This window comes from Mercenaria mercenaria, chromosome 13 (genome assembly GCF_021730395.1).
Source record: "Mercenaria mercenaria strain notata chromosome 13, MADL_Memer_1, whole genome shotgun sequence".
NCBI classification, from domain to species: Eukaryota; Metazoa; Mollusca; class Bivalvia; order Venerida; family Veneridae; genus Mercenaria; species Mercenaria mercenaria.
Window position 1 is genome coordinate 77,073,636 of NC_069373.1, and position 16,079 is coordinate 77,089,714.

The following is a 16,079-nucleotide window of genomic DNA, read 5'->3' on the forward strand; positions in this document are numbered from 1 at the left end:
ACTGAAAAAAACTTCGACCTTGACATTGACCTACTTTCACATTTTTGAAGGTACAGGCTTCAAATTTGGACCACATGCATAGTTCTGTATTCCGAATTAAAATTTGACCTTGGTTTTGACCTAGTGACCTACTTTCACATTTCTCAAGCTACAGCCTTCAAATTTGGACCACTTGCATAGTTTTGTGTACCGAAATGAACTTTGACCTTAAGATTGACCTAGTGGCCTACTTTCACTTTTCTGTAGCTACAGGCTTCAAATTTAGACCACATGCATAGGATTGTGTACCGAAACAAACTTTGACCTTGACATTGACCTAGTGACCTACTTTCACATTTTTGAAGGTACAGGCTTCAAATTTGGACCACATGCATAGATTTGTGTTCTGAAGTGAAATTTGACCTTGATTTTGACCTAGTGACCTACTTTCACATTTCTCAAGCTACAGCCTTAAAATTTGGACCACTTGCATAGTTTTGTATACCGAAATAAACTTTGACGTTAAGATTGACCTAGTGACCTACTTTCAAATTTCTCAAACTACAGCCTTCAAACTTGATGCACATGCATAGTTTTGTGTACAAAGAACTTTGTCCTTGAAATTCATCTAATGACATACTTTCACATTTCTCAAGCTACAGCTTTCGAATTTGGACCACATGCACAGTGTTGTGTACAGAAATGAAATTTGACCTTGAGCTAGTCAATAAGTCTTGAAATTTGGAACACTCAAAATGGCACATTGGTGGGCGCCAAGATCACTCTGTGATCTCTTGTATTCTTTATCTGTGGGAACATTTCATAAACTAGTATCAGTTGTTAATCTCATCAAGACGACATGCAGAGGGCACCACCTGGGTAGGTACTAGGATCTATACCAATGTCACACTTGAAGGTCTGAAGTCATTATCTCGACATTTTACTTTCGGCATCTAGGTCTTAATCATCTATAGTGTTAACGCTAGTTCTATTTCAATTTTACACACTTACTTATTACAACGCTGCAGAGAATCTGTGGTCTAAGTCAGGAGGGGGAAAAGGGTAATAAAATATTATACTTTCTGGTCTTTGCTATAACTTGATACCCCTAAATTTGATTTTATTAGCTCATCTGATTTTTTGAAAAAAAATGATGAGTTATTGTCATCACTTGAGCGGTTGTCGGCGTCGGCGTCGGCGTTGCCTGGTTAAGTTTTATGTTTAGGTCAGCTTTTCTCCTAAACTATCAAAGCTATTGCTTTGAAACTTGGAATACTTGTTCACCATCATAAGCTGACCCTGTGTAGCAAGAAACATAACTCCATCTTGCAGTTTGCAAGATTTATGGCCCCTTTTGTACTTAGAAAATATCAGATTTCTTGGTTAAGTTTTATGTTTAGGTCAACTTTTCTCCTTAACTATCAAAGCTATTGCTTTGAAACTTGGAATACTTGTTCACCATCATAAGCAGACCCTGTACATCAAGAAACATAACTCCATCTTGCTTTTTGCAAGATTTATTGCCCCTTTTGGACTTAGAAAATCAGTTTTCTTGGTTAAGTTTTATGTTTAGGTCAGCTTTTATCTTAAACTATCAAAGCTATTGCTTTGAAACTTGCAACACTTGTTCACCATCATAAGTTGACCCTGTACAGCAAGAAACATAACTCCATCCTGCTTTTTGCAAGATTAATGGCCCCTTTTGGACTTAGAAAATATCAGATTTCTTGGTTAAGTTTTATATTTGGGTCAACTTTTTCTCTTAAACTATCTAAGCTATTGCTTTGAAACTTGCAACACTTGTTCACCATCATAAGCTGACTCTGTACAGCAAGCAACATAACTCCATCCTGCTTTTTGCAATAATTATTACCCCTTTTGGACTTAGAAAATCATTTTCTTGGTTGAGTATTATGTTTAAGTCAACTTTTCTCATAAACTATCAAAGCTATTGCTTTGAAACTTGCAACAGTTTTTCACCATCATAAGTGGACACTGTACATCAAGAAACATAACTCTATTCTGCTTTTTGCAAGAATGATGGCCCTTTTTAGACTTAGAAAATCATGGGTAGGACAATATTTCTATTACACAAAAAAAATCAGATGAGCGTCAGCACCCGCAAGGCGGTGCTCTTGTTTAAACTTAGTGTTAGAATATATCCCAACACTGTGGTGTGCAGTGCAATTATTTTTAGCTCCACTATTCGGAGAATAGGGGTGCTATTCTACTCGCCCCGGCGTCGGCATCGGTGTGAGCTTTCTTGGTTAAAGTTTTTCGGCAACCTTTGTTTTTCTTTGTTACTATTGCTTATATCTTACTGTAACTTCACTTTAACATTGTTCAGCATGCAAACAAAGTATGGGCAGGGCCTGGGCCCATTATACCCAAGGTCAAGGTCACCAAGATGTTATACTCGGGTTATTTTTAAGGTTAAAGTTTTTCGGCAACCTTTGTTTTTCTGTCATATCTTTGTTACTATTGCTTATATCTTACTGTAACTTCACATAAACATTGTCTAGCATACAAACAAAGTATGTGCAGGGGCTGGGCCTATTATACCCAAGATCAAGGTCACCAAGGTGTTATACTTAGGTTATTTTTAAGGTTAAAGTTTTTCGGCAACCTTTGTTTTTCTGTCATATCTTTATTACTATTGCTTATATCTTTCTGTAACTTCACATAAACATTGTCCAGCATACAAACAAAGTATGTGCAGGGGCTGGGGTCCATTATACCTAAGGTCAAGGTCACAAAGTTGTTTTACTTTCATGTTATTTTTTTTTCGAAAGCTCCGTTTATAGACATATCTTTGGTACTTTAAAAGATAATGACTTGAAATTAAAACTATTTCTTTATAATCATCATCTGCATAAGTGGTTACAATCCCAATAACTGTAATTGTATTTTTGACAGAATTATGCCCCTTTCATACTTAAAGTTTTTTGGCAATCTTCGCTTTCTGGATATAACTTCAGTACAATATAAGATCATGATTTGGTGTATCTTCCTTTTAAAGTAGAGGTCTCTTATGAGACATAAATTCATTTTATTGTCTAATCGCCGAATAGTGGAGCGCTCTGTCTTACGGACAGCTCTTGTTTGTCTTATCCTCAATGTTAGGTTGAGGAGAATGTCTTTTCCAGACACCTTGTGCGGGCCATAACTTAGTAACTCTATTTTTAGCTCCACTATTCGGAGAATAGTGGTGCTATTCTACTCGCCCCGGCGTCGGCGTTAGCTTTCTTGGTTAAAGTTTTTCGGCAATATTTGTTTTTTAGCTCGCATGAACCAAAGGTTCAGGGTGAGCTATTATATAGTATAGGGTGGATGGTCCGTCGTCCCGTCATCCATCATCCGTCGTCCACATTTTTACTTAAACATCTTCTCCTCTGAAACTACTGGTCAGAATAACACCAAATTTGGTCTGTAGCATCCTGGTGAGGTCCTCTATCAAGTTTGTTCAAATGGGGGCATTTGGCCCCTTTGAGGGGCCGCTAGAGCTAAAATAGAAAAACCTTTAAACGACTTCTTCTCATGAACCACTTGATAGATCTTCATCAAACGTGGTCTGTAGCATCATTATAAGGTTCTCTTTCAAGTTTGTTCAAATGGGGGCACTTGGCCCTTTTAGGGGCCGCTAGAGCTAAAAATAGAAAAATCTTGACACGACTTCTTCTCATGAAACGCTGATGGATCTTCATCAAACTTGGTCTGCAGCATCATTATAAGGTCCTCTCTCAAATTTGTTCAAATGGGGGTACTTGGCCCCTTGTAGGAGCTGCTAGAGCTAAAAATAGAAAAACTTTGAAACGACTTCTTCTCATGAACCGCTTGATGGATCTTCATCAAACTTGGTCTGTAGCATTATTATAAAGTCCTCTCCCAAGTTTTTTTCAAATGAGGCCACTGGGCCCCTTTTAGGGGCCGCTAGACCTAAAAATAGAAATACCTTTAAACGACTTCTTCTCATGAACTGTTTGATGGATCTTCATCAAACTTGGTCTGTAGCATTGTTATATGGTCCTCTCCCAAGTGTCTTCAAATTGGGGCACTTGGCCCCTTTTAGGGGCCGCTAGAACTAAAAATAGAAAAACCTTTAGACTTTTTCTCATGAACCGCTTAATGGATCTTCATCAAACTTGGTCTGTAGCATCATTATAAGGTCCTCTCACAAGTTTGTTCAAATGGGGGCACTTGGCCCCTTTTAGGGGCCGCTAGAGCTAATAATAGAAATACGTTTAAACGACTTCTTATAATGAACCGCTTGATTGATCTTCATCAAACTTGGTCTGTAGCATCATTATATGGTCCTCTCCCAAGTTTGTTCAAATGGGGGCATTTGGCCCCTTTTAGGGGCCGCTAGAGCTAAAAATAGAAATACCTTTAAACGACTTCTCATGAACCGTTTGATGGATTTTCATCAAACTTGGTCTGTAGCATCATTATAAGGTCCTTTCTCAATTTTGTTTAAATTGGGGCACTTGGCCCCTTTTAGGGTCTGTTAGGGCTAAAAATAGAAATACCATGAAACAACTTCTTTTCATGAACCGCTTGATAGATCTTCATCAAACTTGGTCTGAAACATCATTATATGGTCCTCAAGTTTGTTCAAATGGGGGCACTTGGTTCCTTTAAGGGGCCGCTGGAGCTAAAAATAAAAATACCTTTAAACAACTTCTTACCATGCACCGCTTGATGGATCTTCATTAAACTTTGTCTGTGGCATCATTATATGGTCCTCTCCCAAGTATGTTCAAATGGGGGCACTTGGCCCCTTTTAGGGGCCGCTAGAGCTAAAAATAGAAATACCTTTTAAACAACATTTTATCATGAACTGCTTGATGGATCTTCATCAAACTTGATATGTAGCATAATTATATGGTCCTCTCCCAAGTTTGTTCAAATGGGGGCACTTGGCCCAATTTACAGGCCGCAAGAGCTAAAAATAGAAATACTTTTAAAAGTCTTTTAATTTAAAATTTAAAAAAAAATTTTTAATTCTTTTTTAAATTTAATACTTTGTCACAAGCAAGATCTAATTAGGTCAAAGTTGGCCTCAGGTGAGCAACTTAGGCCCACTTGGGCCTCTTGTCTTTGTTACTATTGCTTATATCTTACTGTAACTTCACATTAACATTGTTCAGCATGCAAACAAAGTATGTGCAGGGGCTGGGCCCATTATACCCAAGGTCAAGGTTGTTTCATTATAGGCTAGTCCACTGGCGAATCACAGCTATCAGGTCTACTGATAAGCACCGCCCACTGACCACTCTCTTACTTGTATGTTTGTTGTACATAGAATTTCATTCCTATAGATTAAAGCTTAGAAAACAGTTGTGTCTCCTTTATATCCACCAACATTATTACATGGTGTCAGAAGTAAAGTGACTTTATTCTGTGCCTAATTATTACTGACGGATTAAACAAGTAAATATTCTGCGGACTATTGTTTTGTATAAAAAAAAGAAAACCCATTGTTAAGATGGAAACACAAAGCAATCCCAGGATGGATTGGGAATCAAATGATTTGCCAAATGCATTTAAGCGTTTTAAAAAGCATGCCGAATTTATGTTTGGTGGACCCCTAGAAAAGAAAACCGAGGAATCAAAATGCAATTATCTAATGCTGTGCGTAGGGGAAAAAGGACGGCAGATATTCTCAACATGGAACATTGACGCAGAAGCAAAGAAGTTATTGCAAACATATTATGATGGTTTCGCAAACTACTGTGCACCAAAGTCAAACCACATATACAGCAGATACAAATTTAAATCGCGAATTCAGCAAGAAGGAGAAGTCTTTGAACAATTTGTAACAGAACTGAAAATACTTATTAAGGACTGTGGCTATCCAGACACAATCATTGACGAAATGATCAGAGATCACATAGTGTTTGGAATACGCTCGCACAAGATACGAGAAAAACTCATAATCAAAGGATCGGGACTGACACTTGAAAAGTGCATGGATATAGCACGGACATATGAGTTGAGTCAAACTCAGGTCAAGGACATTAATTGTCAATCACAGTCAGTGAATGCAGTCGGCCGAAACCCAATGTACAGGGCAGCGCAGAAGAAAACACGGAGTACAATGCAACAGACTTATTCCAGAAACCCCCAAGATCGCCAACAGAGACCATTTCAAGGGAAACAACAAGGTGGACAATATGATACACATAGGACTAGCAATTTCTGTGATAATTGTGGGAATTCAAAGCATGGATATAATGACATGTGTCCCGCTAAAGGGAAATTTTGTGATTATTGTACAAAACCCAATCATTTTGCCAAAGTATGCAGAAGGAGAAAGCTTGACAACAACAAAATCAATGAGGTAACGCATTTTGATACTACATCTGATCTTGAATATTCCTCCCTTGACACCCCTTCCCATGATGATGAATTCTATGTCAATACAGTTGAGCATGATCATATCACAAATCAAGCATTTGCAACAATCACAATTGGTTCAACACCAATTTCCATGAAAATTGATAGCGGTGCACAGGTAAACTGCCTTCCAAGGTCTGTTTATGCATCTCTTTATAAGATTGCAGGCCCACTAACGCCTAATCAGAAGCGTTTAACAGGCTATGACGGAAAGCCGTTAAAGGTAGATGGTATCATCAAATTGCCATTAAATTACAATGGGCAAACATTTTATGAGGAGTTCTATGTAGTAGATACCAGGTCACAACCCATAATAGGTTTACAAACATGTTTGAAACTTAAGTCATGAAGTTGGTCCTAGCTGTGGGCTCAGACTCACATCCAACAAAAGAGTCAGTACTAGGTCAATACCCTGATATATTTCAAGGTATAGGGCAACTACCTGGTGAATGTCAAATACATTTACGCGAGGATGCAACTCCAGTTATACATCCTCCACGAAAATTGCCCATAGCAATTAAGGACAAGCTCAAGGCAGAGCTCGACCATATGGAATCCCAGGACATAATCGCTAAGGTCACAGAGCCAACTGAATGGGTCAACAGTCTTGTCACTGTTGAAAAATCTAATGGATCTCTAAGAATCTGCTTAGACCCGAAAGACCTGAACAATGCCATTAAGAGACCACACTACCCAAACAAGACTGTTGATGACATACTTCCTGAACTGTCACATGCTACAGTGTTCTCTAAATTTGACGCTCGTAGTGGTTACTGGTCCATAAAACTTACAGAGGAGTCTTCATACCTTACATGCTTTAACACGCCATTTCAAAGATATCGTTTTCTACGGTTACCCTTTGGAGTTTCATGTGCAAATGATTTGTTTCAATCAAAGATGGATCAGTGCCTTGAAAATCTGCCAGGTGTAACGACAATTGTTGATGATATTGTGGTTTATGGTAAAGACCACACTGAACACAACACAAATCTCCACATGTTCATGCAAAGATGTCGAGAAATGGGCATCAAACTAAACCCAGATAAGACAGAGATTGGGAAAAGTGAAATACCCTTTTTCGGTCACCTTCTCACATCTAAAGGTTTAAAAATGAACCCATCCAAAGTTAAAGCTATTGAACAGATGCCTTCACCCACAACAAAGTCAGAACTTCAAACAGTACTTGGGATGGTAATATATCTGCAAAGATTTGCACCTAACATATCAGAAATAACTACCCCTTTAAGACAACTTTTGTCTAAAGATGTTGAATTCAGATGGGATACACCCCATGAAGATGCATTTCAAAAGGTCAAACAGCTCATTACGCAAAGCCCAGGTCCTATCCTCGCATACTTTGACCCAAAACAAAAGGTTACCCTGCAAGTCGACGCTTCCAAATATGGCCTTGCTGCAGTTCTCATGCAAAATGACAAACCAGTTTTATTTGCATCAAAAGCATTAACACCCACAGAGGTCAATTATGCGCAGATCACAAAAGAGCTATATGCTATACTATTTGGCTGCAAGCGCTTTCACCAATATACATACGGTAGACGTATCACATGCCAAACAGACCACAAGCCACTCCTTGCTATCTGGAAGAAAGACTTGCACTCTGCACCTCCTCGCCTACAGCGCATGCTGTTACAGCTGCAGCAATATGATATAGATCTGGTACTCGTGCCGGGAAAAAACATCCCCCTGGCAGATACTTTATCTCGCAAATTTTTACCTGATAAATATCCAGAAATTGCAGATGACTTAGAGTATCATGTACACACAGTCATGTCCAACTTACCTGTGAGTGACAGTAAAATGCAATTAATCAGGTCAGCAACTCAATCAGATTCACAAATGCAACATCTGTCCAAGGTCATTTTAGATGGTTGGCCAAATGACAGAGCCACTTGCCCCAGTCAGGTATTAGAGTTTTGGAATTATAGAGACGAACTATCTGTGATTGATGGCATCATCTTGAAAAGATCAAAAATCTTGATTCCAAAACAATTTAGGCCAATGATGCTTGAAAAAATTCATGACTCACATTTAGGTGAAGACAAATGTACACAGCGTGCCAAAGAAATACTTTTCTGGCCTAGTATGTACAAAGACATAACAGCAAAAGTACTAAGCTGCCCAATATGTATACAACACAGGTGTTCAAACACTAAAGAATCTCTGCAACCCACAGAAATTCCCGACAGGCCATGGCAAGTTTGCTCTACAGATTTATTTTACTGGAACAACAACGATTACATACTGCTAGTCGATGCATACAGTAGGTATTTCGAGGTCAGTCAGCTTTCTAGTACAAGGTCGAAATCTGTGATTTATAAACTCAAAAGTTATTTTAGCCGCCATGGTATTCCGGAAGTGTTATACTCAGATAATGGGCCTTGTTACGATAGTTCAGAGTTCAAAGAGTTTTCACACGCATACGATTTTTCTCATGTCACTTCCTCCCCAGGTCACCAGTCAGGAAATGGATTAGCAGAAATCACTGTGAAAACAATCAAGGCACTTTTTACAAAAGCAAAACAAGCTGGAAAGGACCCATATCTTTCACTTTTAGAGTACCGCAATTCCCCACTGGCATGTGGTAAATCGCCAGCTCAGTTATTAATGAGCAGACAGCTCAGGTCAACACTTCCTGTAATTTCTGAGAATTTAAATCCCAATGTGCCTGACCAACAAATGATCAAAGGCAACCTACAGAGATCAAAACAAATCTCAAAGGGTTACTATGATATGTCCACAAACAAGCTCAAACCATTAGAAATTGGAGAAGGGGTAAGGCTCCAACAAGGAAAACAATGGATACCTGCTATAGTTGAGAAAAAAGTACATGATAGGTCATATATTGTCACAGCTGAAAATGGTGGCAGCTATAGAAGAAATAGGCAGCATCTTCTGAAGTCAAACGAACAGCCATTCACAGATCATGAACTAAGCACAGCACCTTTCCCTTCACAAACAACACACAACACAAATAATTCTACAGAGTTCCAAACAAATTGAGTCTAACATGCCTCAAGCTCAATATTGTACCCCACCCTCGCTGGAACAATCTACACAGCAATCTCCGCAAAAAACACAATCCCCACAAACAACAGTAACTGATCCGCCCCAGGCCAGTCCAGCCACTTATAGAACAAGATCAGGTCGTAGTATTAAACCACCTCAAAGGTTGTCTTTTTGATCAATATGATAATTAATATTTACAGTTATAAGGTGATGAAATAGCTCGCAATGTATGTGTATATGTATATATTGGTGATATAATGAATGATGCTCAAGAGAAGTAAATGAAATATAGTTGATTACTTAGAGCTATATTAGAGTGATGATCTTAAGCTTTGAAACAGACAGAGATCTTTGATTGTAAATGAGCCGTGAAATGATAAACATTCGAATGGAACAGAACTGTAACTTGATAGTCTACCTGGAATACATTAATCATTCTCTAGCAGAAGGCTGTGCTTTCATGAGACTTATTGCTTTGAACTGACAGTTGCTGGAGCTAATTAACTGTTTGATGTGTTTCATTTTTTTATGAAGAAGGGAGATGTTACATTATAGGCTAGTCCACTGGCGAATCACAGCTATCAGGTCTACAGATAAGCACCGCCCACTGACCACTCTCTTACTTGTATGTTTGTTGTACATAGAATTTCATTCCTATAGATTAAAGCTTAGAAAACAGTTGTGTCTCCTTTATATCCACCAACATTATTACAAAGGTCACCAAGGTGTTATACTTAGGTTATTTTTAAGGTTAAAGTTTTTCGGTAACCTTTGTTTTTCTGTCATATCTTTGTTACTATTGCTATATCTTACTGTAACTTCACATAGAAATTGTCCAGCATACAAACAAAGTATATGCAGGGGCTGGGCCTATTATACCCAAGGTCAAGGTCACCAAGTTGTTATACTTGAAATTATTTTCGTGTTAAATTTTTTCGAAAGCTTCGTTTATAGACATATCTTTGGTACTTTAAAAGATAATGACTTGAAATTAAAACTATTTCTTTATACTCATCATCTGCATGTGTGGTTACAATCCACATAACTCTTACTATATTGTTGACAGAATTATGCCCCTTTCATACTTAAAGTTTTTTGGCAATCTTCGCTTTCTGGATATAACTTTAGTACAATATAAGATAATGACTTGAAACTTAAAATGTATCTTTATCATCATCATCTGCTATAATAATAAATATAATAAATAAATAAAATAAAATTAAAATAAATAAAAAATAAATAGAAATATAATTTGAGTTTAGCAAAGTCTTTATACTTTATGTGCATGTAGTTTCTTGGACTGTTTTTTCTGATATAATTTAATTCCATCAAAAAGAAGAATGTCAGTACCCCTTCCATACTTGACCTTTAACCCCTCTGAGTAGTAGGGTCTTTTTATATCTTGGTGTATATTCCTTTAAAGTAGAGGTCTCTTATTGAGACATAAATTCATTTTACTGTCAAATCGCCGCTGTCTTACGGACAGCTCTTGTTATTTTATTAAGCACAAGTTTGTCATCATATCTTCTTTGTGAAAATCAGTTGGGATCAAACGAGTCATAAAACTATACACTTTCTTGTTCTGGCCATAACTTTGTTATCCTTTGCCCTATTTTATTTAAACTATATATCCCAACATTTTGCTGTGCAATGCACTAAATTAACTGCCCTATCTTTTTGGCCAGAGTCAGGAGATGTCAAAAGGGTCCTACAATTTATTGTCTTGGCCAAAACTGTTTTTACAAGTATTCTGATTTTAAACTAAACACAGATATTAATCACAACATTGTTGTACCTGATGCTTATACGGTTCATATATTTGAGCCGCGCCATGAGAAAACCAACATAGTGGCTTTGCGACCAGCATGGATCCAGACCAGCCTGCGCATCCGCGCAGTCTGGTCAGGATCCATGCTGTTCGCTAACGGTTTCTCTAATTGTAGTAGGCTTTAAAAGCGAACAGCATATATCCTGACCAGACTGCGTGGATGCGCAGGCTGGTCTGGATCCATGCTGGTCGCAAACCCACTATGTTGGTTTTCTCATGGCACGGCTCATTTATCTTTTAAGTCAAGGACATGTGGGATCAGAAAGATTAAATTAACTTTCTTGATTGGTTAATGTTCATGTAACTCAGTTTCTGATTCGAATTTATTAGCTCACCTGAACCAAAGCTTGAGCTGTGTGTGTAGGTGGATGGTTCGGCGTTCATTGTCCTGAGTCAGTATTTTTACAGAAACATCCTCTCTTAAACTACTGATAAGAATAATGTTCACCAAACTTGGTATTTAGCATTGACCTCTCAGTTTTGTTCACATGGCCACTTGACTCCTTATAGGGGTACCAGAGCTACAATTTGAAAAAAAAAGTTCAGTTGGTTGTGTTTAGCCTCGTCTATCAGCCATGATAAATAAATTAAAACAACCTTTTTTCTCATGAACCATTTGGTGTGTATTCACCAATCTTGGTCACCAACCTTTTTCAATGGTTCTGTTTGATTCCTTTTAGTGACCACTATGCAAAGCTAAAATTAAAAAAGAAAAACCTTTAAGATAATTCTTCTCATATACTACTCGATATATTTTCACCGAACTAGTTCTGTAACATCCTTGGATGGACTTTTCTCAAGTTTGTTCAATGCTTTTGTATGACTTCTAAACAGAAAAAACAACAACTTAAAAAGACCTTTTCTCATGAACAAGTGGGTGTTTGCTTAAAAATCGTCTGTAGCATCCTTCATTGTACTTGTCTCATATTTGTTCATACACTATTGCTTATCTGCAATTAGATTGTCAGATTCAGAATTTATTGTACAAACGGCCTCCGTCCCACATACGAATTTATAACACAGTTACAAAACATCAACCAGTAGTCGTTTACCCGCTATAGTATAATTCATAATATGCAATGATAATACGAAATGATTACACACATAAAGTACATTGTATTAGTATTGACGCATAATATTATCACTGTTCTGTATAGAACTGTTTCCTTTGTTGAAATGAATGAAACAATAACATGGAAACATTTCTGATTAATGTTTCATTTTTACCGGCTAAAAGTATATCAGACTTCAACTGAGTAGAGTGAAAAGTGAACTTACGTGGAAAGTATTTATCCCTAATTTCTGAATACAAAGAACAAATTAATCAGAAGTAGAATTCGATTCCAATTACATCATGACAATATTTACAAAATCCCTTGTTACGTGGTATTCCTTCATGTCATACCAACTTCTATCATAAGGCAACGGGACGATGCTCTAAAATTAACAAGTGATCGTTTATATTTCATAAAATTAATATAGTTCACATATGGTTCCTGAACAAAATCCTTTTTATAGTGTTAACAAGAGCTTTTAAGTTTAATATTATCTTCACATTCCAGACTCCATAATTGTTTATATTCACCCCTTAAACGCTGAGTGTACTCGCTTAAAAAGACTTTTTTTTATCACCAGCAGACTTTGCTTCCCACACAAAACCAAAACCGTTTCTGTAAAGATGTGAACCTAGTTTTGTTATCCAATTTTCAAAATAAAGGTCATCATACATTTTAAGTATTAAATAACAAAGGTATATGTAACGATCTTTCTTGCATTCACGAATTTTGAACCAGTACTTAATACACCGTACAGACGCTGTAATATGCCAAGGGTAATGACCTAAATCTCCCATAATTGCCGTATTGCCAGCATTATTAGATACATTCAGAAAATGTTTACAAGAATATATTTGGACAGTCTCAACAACATTTATACCCAAGGTCAAGTTTACCAAGGTGGTATACTTAGGTTATTTTTAAGGTTAATGTTTTCCGGCAACCTTTGTTTTTCTGTCATATCTTTCTTACTATTGCTTATATCTTACTGTAACTTTACATAAACATTGTCCAGCACACACTCAAAGTATGTGTATGGGCTGGGCCCATTATACCCAAGGTCAAAATTACCAAGTTTTAATACTAGGATTTTTTTTCTTGAAAGCTTCCTTTATAGGCATATATATATCATAATTATATGTAAGTAGCTGAGGTCTTTTATTGAGACATAAATTCATTTTACTTTCAAAATGCCGAATAGTGGAGTGCGCTGTTGTTATTTAAATTATTGTTTATTTCATTTATTATTTTTACTAAGAAGTGGATGCTAATTAGCTCATCAACAATTTGATCGAGATAAAAACATTTTTAGTACAACCAGATTTAAATTTGGCTGTTTTCTTACTCACGGTTTTATGGGCTTTTTATATGTAATATCATGTTGTACACGTATCTTGAGCCAACTGGATTCACTCTGTAACACTCTGGACTGTTACACTCGTTTCTCAAACAGCGTCATGAAATTGAGTCTAGCGGCAATCGTAGAAGATCTCACAGAACATGTTTCATACCTTTTTGTTTTCGTTCAAAAACAAAGAAAAGTGAACCAAAAGTCCAAGACTAAATGTACCACCTTCCCTCTCGCCCCTGATGAACTGACAGAGACTAAACTGTTTTCTCGTTCGTGTTACAGGTGAATGGTACGATACTGAGAATTACCCAAGCAACAATGGCTGACATGGGTATCTACACGTGTCGAGCAGAAAATACTGCTGGTTTAAGTCAGGACTGGGCAGTTGTTGAAGTTGAATGACAGTTACCATAATACAGAAATATGAGCATAAATTTTACTATAATTGTATTCATATATAAATTACAGTGTCAACAGAAATGTTCATATACCATTATTATGTGTTTTATTTATTACGTACTAGAACGAAGGAATTCATAAAGTTTTATTGGCCTCATTTGCCGTTTAAAGTTGATGAATATCATGTATATTTATAGGTTATTAGATTTGTATCGAGAAATATGTACGAGTTCTGCAGCGGAAATATTGCGCGACTTTAGGAGCGCAATATCATTCCGCAAAAGAACGAGTGCATATTTCTTGATGCAGATCTAATAATGTTTTTATTACCGCATGATACGCATACTACACTTATAATTATTATATAAATGATATAATTTGTTCTTTAGCCTGAGTAATGTGGCATTTAATATAGCTACGAATTTCCTAAAACCTCTGTTACCAAGGCAAAGATCGCTGCTGTAAAAGCTGTGGTCGGACAAGCTGCGCGAGATTGTCGGTGAAAGATATAGCCAGTTGTAATGGCATATCAGAAGGCAGTGTGCAAACAACTCTGAAAAAGCGTTTGGACCTGTGAAATGTTTGCGCTAGTTGGGTACCACATTTCATGGAGAAGCAACAGAAACAACGCCTTAAATGTGCCCGGAAATTTTTGAAAACATATTATTAAAGACTGTGATAGATGGGTTCTTTCTAACTTGCTAACAGGTGACGAAACCTGAGTGCACATGTTTGAGACGCAGAGAAGGGCTGATAATAGGTCTAAGCAATGGAAGCGAAAAGATCAAAAACGCCCTGGTATTGCCAAGATAAAATAATGTTGATAAAACGTAGCACTTAAGAAATCAGAACCAAATGACAGAACTTTTTGCAGGACTCTCGTATCACAAAAGTTTTCGAAAGTTTCTAATAGAACTTATATTAGAGAACATAGCTACATGTATATGTAATCATTTCAGAAGTTTACCATATAAATTTTTACCATGTAAATTTCCAATGGATCAGATTTCAGATGAACCACTAACAGATATTTCATCCCTATTGGGCCGTTCCATAAGAAAACATGAATTTACCATCTTTGTCAAGTGTTGTGGTGTCAAAATTCAGAACAAAATTTCTAACCAAATTTATATTCCGTGAGAAAACCTGTATTAGTGACATGATATAATTATTGCATAATAAGTACTTTAAAATACTGGAAAATCACTGTTTTCTAACTAGAAACTAGAATGTGTCTGTAGGACACAAGGTTTGCTCCCACTAGTACATTTATCACAAATAAGGGGCAATAATTCAAACGTTTATAGTCTTCAGGAGGTATAGCCTCAACAAACATTTTATATAAAGGATTCATTATTCTAGGCCATATATTTTTTGAGCTATGAGCATCACAAACAAAAAATCCACTATTTTGGCTATTTCAAGGGTCATAACTCTGTAATAAGCACTAAGATTCTCAAGAATAATGTCAAGTGTGCAAGGTCACATCATGATCAAGACTCGTGCATGGTTTCATGAATCTACATCAAATACTTTTTGAGGTAGGCACGTCACAAGATGAAAATGTGCGTTTTTGACAATTTTAGGGGCCATAACTCTGGAAATAGGGGGCGGATCCAGACGAAAAATAGGAGGTGCACAAGTTTATATCATGATAAAGACTCATGCAAGGTTTAATCAATTTATATGAAATACTTTTTGAGCTAAGCGCGTCACAAGGTGAAAATGTTCATTTTTGACTATTTCAGGGGCCATAACTCTGAAAATAGGGGTTGAAGCCAGTTGAGAACTAGGAGGTGCGCAAGTTCATATCAGGATCAAGACTCGTGCCTGGTTTCATCAATCTATAGCAAACACTTTTTGAGCTAGGCGCGTCACAAGGTGAAAATGTGCGTTTTTGACTATGTCAGAGGCCATAACTCTGGAAATAAGGGGCGGAGCCAGACGAAAAATAGGAGGTACGCAAGTTCATATCATGATAAAGACTCATGCAAGGTTTCATCAGTCTATGTCAAATACTTTTTGAGCTAGGCGCGTCACGAAC

At 37.1% G+C, this 16,079-nt stretch overlaps 1 protein-coding gene across 1 annotated transcript; it reads left to right on the forward strand.

Annotated features, from left to right (window-relative positions):
- Positions 1-6,720: 6,720 nt before the first annotated feature.
- Positions 6,721-9,396, forward strand: LOC123529202 (uncharacterized protein K02A2.6-like). Its single transcript, XM_045309429.2, has one exon. The coding sequence runs from the start codon at positions 6,721-6,723 to the stop codon at positions 9,394-9,396; it is 2,676 nt and encodes an 891-aa protein (XP_045165364.2).
- The last annotated feature ends 6,683 nt before the right edge of the window (positions 9,397-16,079 follow it).